The 11,232-nt window shown below is 35.3% G+C and overlaps 1 protein-coding gene across 1 annotated transcript; it reads right to left on the reverse strand.

Annotated features, from left to right (window-relative positions):
• Nucleotides 1–1,539: 1,539 nt before the first annotated feature.
• LOC111063562 (protein yellow) lies at nucleotides 1,540–8,273 on the reverse strand. The gene has a single exon (XM_022351254.2). The coding sequence runs from the start codon at nucleotides 8,088–8,090 to the stop codon at nucleotides 6,789–6,791; it is 1,302 nt and encodes a 433-aa protein (XP_022206946.1). The 5' UTR covers nucleotides 8,091–8,273; the 3' UTR covers nucleotides 1,540–6,788.
• Nucleotides 8,274–11,232: the final 2,959 nt, after the last annotated feature.

The following is an 11,232-nucleotide window of genomic DNA, read 5'->3' on the forward strand; positions in this document are numbered from 1 at the left end:
GTGGATGGAACTAGAGAACAAAGTCTATTGCTTTTTTGAACTATTTTTGACAACACTACAGTCTCAAGTTTTTGAATAATAACGACTAGTAGTTCTGTGAACAGTAGACCTCGCGCTCAGTAAGTTACATTTATCAATTTAAAATGTCTAGAAAAAATCCTAAATAAACATAGAGCTTTCTGTCTTATCGTACCGTGACATGTCGTCCCGGAATGTGAGTGTGAGCGCTGTTATCAGGTCTGGCTGCAACTGTCAACAACGTTGATGGAAAGATACATTTTCAAGATGTTCGATGTTTTTGAACGGGTAGTATTATAGTCAACTGTCTACTAACGTTGATGGTAAGATACATTTTCAAGATGTTCGATGTTTTTGAACGGGTAGTATTATAGTCCTCTAGACAGCTGATTTGTGATTAATAATTCTATAGTCTGATTGTTTACTCCAATATTGGCGTATGAAGGAGGCTCCTTTTTCCTTTTATATTATCCTTGGAAATGCAAAATTTCCAAAAACCTTGTATATACCTCGACACGCAATTTAAAAAGGAATATACCTGTCAAATTTCATAAAAATCTATTACCGCGTTTCGCCGTAAATGCGCAAAATTTGAACATTAAGAGAAATGCCAAACCGTCGATTTGAATCTTAGACCTCACTTCGCTCGGTCAATTAAAACTAGTACCGTAGAGTAAAGCTTTACCGATTTATTTGTCTCTGTTAGTACTCACGTGTGGAGCGCCTTCGGATTTTCACATCCATTTTCAACACTGCTGTCTACATCTCGTTGTCATTTGCTGGTAGGGTGCGGTCGGTTGGTATCGGCAGTGTGAATATGTATCGTTGTAAAGTTTATTTGTGTTTCAATGGCCGTTTTCTCATTATGGTTGTAGGACACTCAGAATATTGTCCTACGATTGGCTAATTCTCACCAATAGCTGATTCTCAGCCAATCAGAGAACAATTCTGAGTGTCGGCCAACAATCGGTACGTGTGAAAACGATCATACCATATATTATGGTATATGGTATGGTATCTCTGTACCTTATGCTTATAGTATGGTATAGAGAGAATTGAACAGACATTTGGAACGATGTTCTTTTTCTCTTCATTGAATGAAACTGATTCCCAAGCAAACATAATTCTTATTATTAAACGAAAATCCAAATTAAATGCTGTAATTCACCCCGAAGACTTCTGCTACTGCAAAATATTGACAGCAGGGTAAACAGCTAGATGGAAATTGTTTAATAATACGTTTTTATAATAATACGTTTAATAATAATTAATTCATTAGCATTTGAATAATTGATTTGAAATATCTCAGTAATTTCCATCTGGAAACATAATTCTTTGGCCAAAACTTCCTATAAATTAGCAATTAATTCCAATATTTTATAGTTATATTTATCTAGTTACAAATTTCTCTTCATAATAAAATGGAGGTTACATTCTAATTCGTTCAATAATAGTTACTTGGAAAAAATATTTTACAATTCAATTGTTGTAAATTGGTAAATTCAAATAAAAAACATTGTCTATTTCTATTTATCACTTTTTATTTTACCTAATAATTTACAAAAATAATATTACATTACACTATTTACACTAAGTACACAAATTGATCCTGCATTTAAATATCGTCTACTGTAAAAGAGGCAATTTAATTTTCGAATTCAGTAAAGCTTCTAGTGGAGAGCAAAGAAATCGCATTCCTATTTTATTTTTCTAATTGCTTTGAGATACTATTGTTGAGATTTTATTATAAAAAGTAATATGGTAACAAAATTATTGAATTCTTAAAATACAATAGTTTGAAAAAGGCACAATAATTGATATGACATTGTAAAATCATAGTTATATTGCATATTAATGAATAAATTTTCGTGTTATTCTTAGTTTAAATCAGACTAAAATATTATAGATTGTAGTGTTGTTGAATCAATTTTCATATAATATCAAAATATATTTTCATATTTTGTTTCCATAATAATTCCAATTAATTCATCAGAATTTAGGCACTATGTGGTGCAGAATTGCTATTTTCTTCAAATGGTTTGCATTGTCTGATGTAAGGAAACATCATTTTTCCTACGATTCTACTTGTGTTTCCTCTCAAATTAAAACAGAATTCTTTTCATGGTTATTTCTCTCTCTAGATCGAGCAATTACAATATTTTCAAAAGGCAAAACTGGCTTTATCTTGGATTTTCTCCCAAAACTATACACCTACTGCCATACATTATACATTGCGATAATAAAGATCAACTAATCTCTCAATAACTATTAATAATCCAAATTGGCCTGTCCTATTTTTGCCCTTAATGCCTTTTAAAAGTTACAAACTGACTGACAGTTAACTGATGGTTAGTTAACTGACGGTCAAGTTGAAATGAATGGCACTTCCAGCAGATGACATAAGAGATGATGAGAAACTTGAAGGTCATTAATAACTCGACATGAAAAGAAATAGTGGATGGAAAATAAAGCGAAAACAAGACAAGAGCATATACACAAAGGGGTCTCTCTCATCTTGTCTGTCTTTATATGCTGATCTGTCGATCAAATCCTGGTAATTAATAACGTTTCTGAAAGCAATTAACTTTTTCCTTGTTTTTCAATGAGTGTTATTGCATAGGTCATGCGGAATACAAAAGTTTGTACTCTGATTGGCTTTTATTAAAACTGATGGAGATATGTTTGAGTTGGATTATATTAATGCTCAGGGATAAAACAATAATTCCAAATTTGAGAAATACATATTATTCAACAAATATGGTTCTATATATAGGCGTATGTGAAGATTGATGAGTATGGAATAAATTTATGAATTGGTCGATTGAAATTTTTGCCCTCTTTTCAGACACTTCATGGTTTTCCTATCTCCTCTTTAAAGGAATTTATGTCATATTTATGTTAAGTTTTATTTAGAATTTAATTATTATTTGTAGAATAAAATTATTTCTTAAATGGGAATATAAAATTATGTGTTCTAAGATTAAAATCACCGTATACATTTGAAATTCTCTAATTCTAATAATAGATCCCTCGCTATGGTTGCTATTATTATTTCTTTCAATTTAAAAATTATGTACGGTACTACTGATTTCTGACTACTGTATGTATAAATAGAGGGAATAAAATAACAGAAGTATATTTTTTTCCACAAACTTCGAAAGAATCTGCTATTGAAATTTTGAAAATTCAAGTATAGTTTCATGATGAATAATTATTGTTAACATACGGTTATAAAATAACCTATTATTAATAGCCTAGTAACGTTGGTGATGATATTGGTCATTGTACTAGAAAACAAATTTTTAAAATATTCTGAGAATTTGACGATTTAAAACTGTTTGAATTTTCTCAGTTTCAACTACTCACATATCAAATGCAGATTATTAAAGGATATTACAGTACCTCAAGTTTACAATTCTACTCCCTATGGTGTTACAGTTTGAAGAGTAAAAGTCGTAATTAATAAACTTAAAAATAAAGATGATATCACACTTAACGATTAATTACAATAAAATAATAGAGTAAAATACATCTCAAATGACCTTTAGTCATTTTATTTACACTTATCTACAGTTCTCACAATAGTAAATTACTGTTACATGTAGTGTACATTAGTTGTCATTTTTTACTTATGAGTTGGTTTGAATGGACAGTCTTCAGAAGACTTGCCTTCGAGTTTCTCCTATTGACCTCAATAATTTATGTACAAGTATCATTCCAGTTTCAATTATCCTTCCTATATGTGTGTAATTCAAAAAGTACATCACTCATGTTCAAGTTGTTGTGAAAGAGTGGTAATTTAAAAGATTGATGATGTGTAGTAAGAATTTGTTAATTGCATCAATCAACCCACTGAACTTCATCTTGGACAATACGGTAACCATCAAAGAATCCAGTTGCAAAAACACATTTATCTAGAGCAGCTTTGTAATTGAGAATAAACAATGTTAATTCCTTAATTATAAAGACCTACTGCTGGCTCTTTTCTTAAGGGTTCTATGGAGTTGATCAAGTAAGTTGATGATTGTGGCACTCATACCTCTGCGAAATTTATACCACGGTGGAGAGAACACGAATAAGAATACTGTATTCGAGAACATATGCCTATACAAATAATGAGAAGAATATTCTTATACCTTGTTAGTTTTGTCACAGTTATATCTGTGACACTCAGGTACAATCAGGGCAATTCATGCTTTATTCTTTTGATGCCCATACAAAGAGAAATCTGAATGACGATAATTAATTAGTGATTATACTACATTCAATAAAGAATTAGACAGTGACTTCTATTCTCCTGCTGGTCGGAATATTTTTGCTGTCAAATTGCTGTTTTATAAATTGCGTTCTCCATTCTTTGTACATTGAGCTCAAAACAATTTGCAATTATTTGCATTGCATATTAGATCTGTTTTTCAATGTTTCTCTTTGTAAAAAATCTCATTGGTTTCTATTCAGTTAGGATTAGTAGGCCTACCATACTTATTCAAAGTTTGTTAAAGTGAATTTATTTTGAGTACGGTACTTTACCTTTTTATCAGATTCAAAAGCTATTATTGTATCGTATTTCAGTCATTTGAAGTGAGTAATTTGTTTTGTAAGAGTGGTAATTTAAAAGATTGATGATGTGTAGTAAGAATTTGTAGTAAAAGTGATTCGGTAGAAAGTGTAGTACAATAAAACTGTAGTAAAAGTGATTAGGATACTATCGTATTCTACTGAATGATGGGAAAATTAGAAGATTAATCAAAAGGAAAGGTTTGAAGCTAAAGATTGAGAGAGTGGTATATACGACATAAGTTATGATCTCCATGAAAAATATTGAAATAAAGAAGCTATTAAAAAGATAAACAATATTGTACCAGTATTCACTTTTTCCTTCCATTTGAAGAAATGTCCAAAAAGGCAGCTCTAAGGAACAGCTGATTGCCTGGAAGGAATCTTGAAATTCAGATTTTATCTATATTAGCTGAAATTCTAGAACGATTCCAACAACCACTATACAGCTTGCACGGATTAATATAAATTGATTTGGTAGTTCTAGAAAATTTGATTTTTGCAATCAGTGTCTGGCTGAATTTGAATGGACAATTCTCAAGTTCATGAACATCAATAAAATGCTGGAGATGACCTTGAATGTTAATTGTGTTGCATACTCTACTCCTAACTCGTAAAGAATAATAAGAAATCGTTTTCCCTGTATTGCAATTCTTTGAAGAATCAAAGTACGGTACAGTACCTACTCTCTAAGGAACTCTTCGTCGCTTTGAAAAGTTTGTATGCTACATTTTTTATGAAAAACTAGTACAGAAACCTATATCATACGATTGATATCTGATGATCTCTTATACTATTGTTCTGATGGTCGCAAACTTACATTTGCAAATAACGACCGCAATTATTATTTCTTCATCTCTTGGACTTCACTTCACATCGATTTCAAGATCTTTCAACATGCATGAAACTTTTCTGAATCTTGATAATATCTTGATGATACTGACTCAAGTCCTTTTATTTGAATAATCCAAACACCCGATCCCGAAGTATTTAGATGAATGTGGTCTTCTGAACAATAGAAAATTCTTTTGCAGGATTATTTCAAATAGTTCAACTTTACTATAATATACTTTTACTATATATAACTCTACTAGGCCTAGTTACGGTCAATATCAACAATATTATCTCTATCATTGATGTAGCTCTATTGTTTATTTATAGACAAAATTGGAAGAGCGCCAAGAATGCACTAAAATATGGTTTTCTTCAAAGCTTCAAGTTTCGTAACCGAACTAGTTTCGACTATAAAGCTCATCACTATACTATTTGAAGAAGATGTTAGGTTTATATACGATTCTCCCCCATTCTGATCTAGCTTTAAATTATAAGTTGAAATGTATATCTTTTTATCATAATTACTAATAAAGTATCCGGCTTGTCTATTCATAACTCTGATATACTTTATTGATGAAAAGTGAATTAATTAAACAAATCTCATACGAATTGGGAATGAATATTGATTTGAATATTTGAAATGAACCTATTTGTTCAAATAGGATTGTAAGGGAAACCTAATAATCAATAATTTATTTATCAAATACAATATTATTTTAATGATCTATAATAACAGATATCATATTCTGAAAGAGGAAAACTAAGCTCAATTTTGATGGTAATTGAGTCCAAAAAGTATCTTTCAATATTGAATATGAATTGATCTGTTTAGGCATATCAAAATAGTAAAATATGTATTTTTTCGCCGAATTTCAATAACATAGTGTTTTAAATTGGATTATAAAAACTGGATACGGTACCTTATGAATAATTTTCATTGGTTGTAGTTTCTGGGCATTTCAAGTTGATTTAACAAATTCCAATATTATTCAATCATCAAACCGTAATCATTTAATTTTTCAATGTCAAGTTTTCCTATTTCAAGATATTGCTATTTTTGTGAATTTCAAGTCAGTACTATATGAGGTTACTCAGACAGACTATAGGGGAAGCTCATGTTTCTCTATGGTACTAAACTAAACAATGACACAATTTCTATCCCGTTTTAGAAAATTTGTAATTAGTTTAAATTTTATTCTTGTGAATTCTATTCCAGTACCGTACTATATAGTAGCATGGAGAAAAGGTAGCATTATGCTATCTTTTCTCTATTATACTAGGTAATGATAATTAATCAAATTCTAGGTTACGACTGTAATTTACACACTATGAACATTCTAATACTGTCGACTTGTCAATTGGTTTCATTTTTTTCATTTTCACATAGAGTTTGATAGTAATTTCACTGACAAGCATATAGATAATAGGAAAAGGATACTGGTGGCTTGGAGAGCAGTGGAAGAACTTACTGACAGTGACTGAGGTTCGTTGGCGTAGAGATAGGACTGAGTTCCGGTGTAGGCTTTGATGAGGCGGAAGTTGGGCACTTCGAGGTTGATGGTGTTGGCCAGGAAGGTCTGGAATCGGTTGGAGATGACCCAAAGGGCGCGCTGCTGGTCGAACGCGAAGGCACAAGGCCACTGCAGAAGGGCTGCATCCTCAGTGATGATGCGCTGTCCCGTGGAGAAAGGGTCTCTCGACGAGTCCCATCGGGCGATGCCGTTGCTCTCGAGGAGGCCGTAGTAGAGGACGTGTTTCGAGTCGAGGATCATGCCAGACGAGGAGTTGAGCTTGCGTCCGAGGTCTCGAACCGACGAGGAGATGTCACCGGGACGGTCAAGTGCTGACAAGTGCACTGAGTACAGGTGATGACTGGTGACCGGGCTGAAGTAGAGGACTCTCTCCACCACTGACAACGCTAGAGGTCCGACGTTTTGTTGGCGTCTTACCTCGGTGCCGTTCACGACAATACTCCCTATAGAGGGGTCTGATTGCATTGAGATGCCTCCTGTCACCTTGTATGACACACCCTGTCGATACACGATAATCCCCGGTTGTGTCTCGCTCGAATCACTGATGTACGCCGTTCTTGATCTAGGATCCACCACAATATCAAACAATATACTGTCTTTGTTGATGGTACCTGGTGGGAAGGTGTAGGTGTCATAGTGCTCTCTAGTTTCGGCATTGAATTGTAGGAGTTTGGGAGGACAACTGTAGTCGGGGTATTCGAGCTCGTTGCTGGTTCCCGAGTCGACAACCCACAGGATCCCGTCCAGGTCGATCTCAACGGCGTGAACGTTCTGTAATGCGGAACAGTTGTTGATGTCCTGCCACTCCCACGACGGGAAGGGTTCCAGTCGAGGGGATGCACTCGGTCCGACCGGGATAGAAGGTACGGTGACAAGGGTGGCGGGAACACCCTCCTTCCAGCGCGGCAGAGTCAGGAACACCTTGTGCATCCAGATCTTGATGCCGCTGATGATGTTGTTCTGGGGCACGAAACGGCGACTGAGGAACGCCGTTCGCTTTGCCGACTCGTCGGGCCAGGTGAAGTCCAACTTGTACCACTCGTACACCACGCGAAACTCCTCCGAACGAAACTGTTGTTTGGTTTGAAGGCCCGACGTAACACTCAGAAGTCCGAGGACGGCGAACAGGACACGCGACGGCTGACACATGGCTGCGTACTCGATGGAGGATCGGACGCGACTGGCGTTACGAAGCGCCTTTCCAATTAACGCCGCCGTCCACCGTTGCCAACCTAACCACTTGAAAACTCCCCACCAGCTACAAAAAAACCTAATACATCCACACGGGCAACAAACTTTCGTCCACTCTTCTCTTCCTATTATACTACAAGCTTAGCTCCTTTATCGGTCGGTTCCACTTCTCATCATCCTTCTCTTCCACTCGATCGCGAGTCGGCGTCAAACCAAAGCAGGCGACAAGAAATAAATAAAAGAACAATCGGAGGACAACAGGAGAGAGATAGTGTGAGGGTGATAGGCTGAGAGGGTGAGAGGTGAGCCCGAGGCGAAGAGAACTGTATCAGCAGCAGGAGAAGACATCGAAACGGAATGGATTGACAGGGTTTTGGGCGAAGCGGGGCTGCAGGAGTGAGAGCGACAGACGTCCAAATCGACAAGGAGAGACCGTTGGGAGAGGTTATTAAGTGTGTTTGAGTGCTGAGTAGAAATAATGATAAAAAGCAGGGACAATGACTGTAGGAGCGAGGAGCGAACACACACCAGCACCATGAGGTAGACAGAGAGACCACTTTGAAATTGCGCCTCCTGAGAAGGATGGCAACAGGTCGCTGCTCTCACTCTCCCTGCGGGTCGAAAAGGCGACACTGCTCGCATGTTTATGTGTGTAAAGAGCCATAACCGAGCCCAAGTATACGCGCTGAGTTGTAGGCGATACTCCACATTGTTTTCAGTTTTTTCGACAGCACCTAATCAGGAAGGCAGAAGACACCACTATTTCCTTCGTAAAAACTTACATCGGAATGGAAGACAGTGGTCATCAAGTGGGCTACCCGAACGCTTCCCAAATTAATTAGGACATCCACTTGGGCTTTCGCTATTCATTGGAATCCGTTTCGCTTTCCACAACAATTTTCAGACGCATTGTTAGTGTTAAAACACATATTCTTTGTCACTGGCTCAAAAATTGTCAAGTCAGTTTTAGATTTTGGGCACTAGATGACTAAACATTGATATCAGATTCAATTTGCTACTTGGGGTACTTGCTAAATTTGAGATTCAATTCTCTACTAAGAATATTGAGTAGCTTATTAGAAATCAAATATTGTACGAATTCAAAAGATAGGAAGCGGCTCTCATTCTCTCATATTATTAAAAACAACTGTAGGATTCACATAAACTCCTAGGTTCTCTATTTCCTATCGTACTTCTCTAGCCTCCTACTACACTATACTCTACATACACTCTACTCCATAATCTACTTCTCTAGCTTTCCTTCATTTTCTTTGTTTTATTTCTTCAATCTTAATCGATCTCTCTCACCCCTATCTAATTTGTAAAGCAATTGTTCATCAACTATTTTTGATACTGGAGTCAGGTAGATGATTTCTTACAAACAGAAGACAATATTTTGTCACCTTTCAACTATTCACTATTGTGCACTCTTATAATGCTTTGGAATTTCATAGGCTTGATAAATAGTATATCTTATCAAGATTGAAACTATGATGTCGTATTGTTTTTATCTTAATCAAATTACAGTGGCCTACTTGTTATTTGCTAGCACTCTCGATATAATATCGCCATTGCATCATTATGCTATTATAGATATATATTGAATGAAATCGCTCACCTACAGCATCATCATGGAGATAGAGTCTATGTTACTGAGCTTATTGAGTTAACAAATTAATGTTATATTCTTTCCAATCTTTCGAATTCTTCTGTATCTAAAAATATGACATCAGTCGTCATGATAATCATTCCCGAACTTTTCTTGACACCCCTGATTAAAGATTAAGTCAATTGAAGCTAGATTGTTAAATGAATATTTTTCCATAACTGTTTTCAGTGGAAGATTGTTCGATCATATTTCAATATTGAACTTGGAACTATATTGATCCAGTTACAAGTCAGACTTTGATATACAGGAATATTCTAGTGATTCTAGTAAACAATCTCTTGTCCAACATAATGCTTTATCATACCAAGCACGTTTCTTATGTTATTGTCACGTGAATGGCACCATGAAAAGAATATTAATGAGTCTTGAGGAATTTAAGGTGGAGCTGTTCTGTTTGGTTGATGAGTTACTAACAGAAGTGGATGGAGCAAACCATAAGTGACCACCAAACAATATTAGGAAACGAAAGGGTGATCATAAAAAAATTATAGATGAAATTATTTGTAATAGGAGCATTGTGTTATATTGTTCAAACTCCACTTCCAGGATTGGTGTCTATTTTATTCTTCTTTGATGTATCGGCTTTGTAGGAGCTTGTAAAAATAAGAGAGTATAAATATAACTGAACATGAAATTGTGTAGCGGTATTTGTAGATCTAAATACTGTATATTCAACGATTTTATTCTTAACTTCTCGCCTCTTAGTCCAGTCAACGGAAGACGAGGGAAAAGTTTGAAACACAATTTTTGACACCACAGCTCTTTCAAGAATAGTAAGGGGGTGAACATATCAAAAGTTCTCACTCCTACCCACTGTGCAAAGGGGGTGAGGGTGGTTTGAAAGCACCATATTTTGTTTTTTTACACATAACTCGAACAATATGCTTCTTTCGAAAATTTTTGTAGAATACAAAATTGAAGCTTACAAATTACCCTACAAGTTTCATTTGTAACATTCTCCTGTATCTCTTCTAGTATGAGCTCTCGAAGGTGTCACATTTTGAAGAAAACCCCTTCTGGTTTCGATTTTTTCATCTTTTCAGCCTTATAACATTTCAACGATCAATTGAAAAAATCTGTGCTAATAATTAGCTCATAGAGCAGAATATGATCTCTTCAATTTCATCTATTCTTTCATTATTTTACGCTCCTTCCTACGATTGTTGCACCGTTATAGTGTTGAGTGTTAAATCTTCAGTTCAACAACAACATATCAATTGACAGGGAGATTTGGAGGGAACGTTTGGAACATAATATTTGACTTCGCAGCTTTGTTTGGACTAGTTGGGTAAACATATCAAAAGTCCTCATCTCTACCCCTTGTGCTTAAGGGATGAGGGTTGCTTAAAAGTTGCGTTATTTTATTTCTGGCTTACATGCATATGTATCTTGGAAACTATGCATTTCAGCGACTTGACTAACTAAACAATA

This window comes from Nilaparvata lugens, chromosome 8, assembly GCF_014356525.2.
Source record: "Nilaparvata lugens isolate BPH chromosome 8, ASM1435652v1, whole genome shotgun sequence".
NCBI lineage: Eukaryota > Metazoa > Arthropoda > Insecta > Hemiptera > Delphacidae > Nilaparvata > Nilaparvata lugens.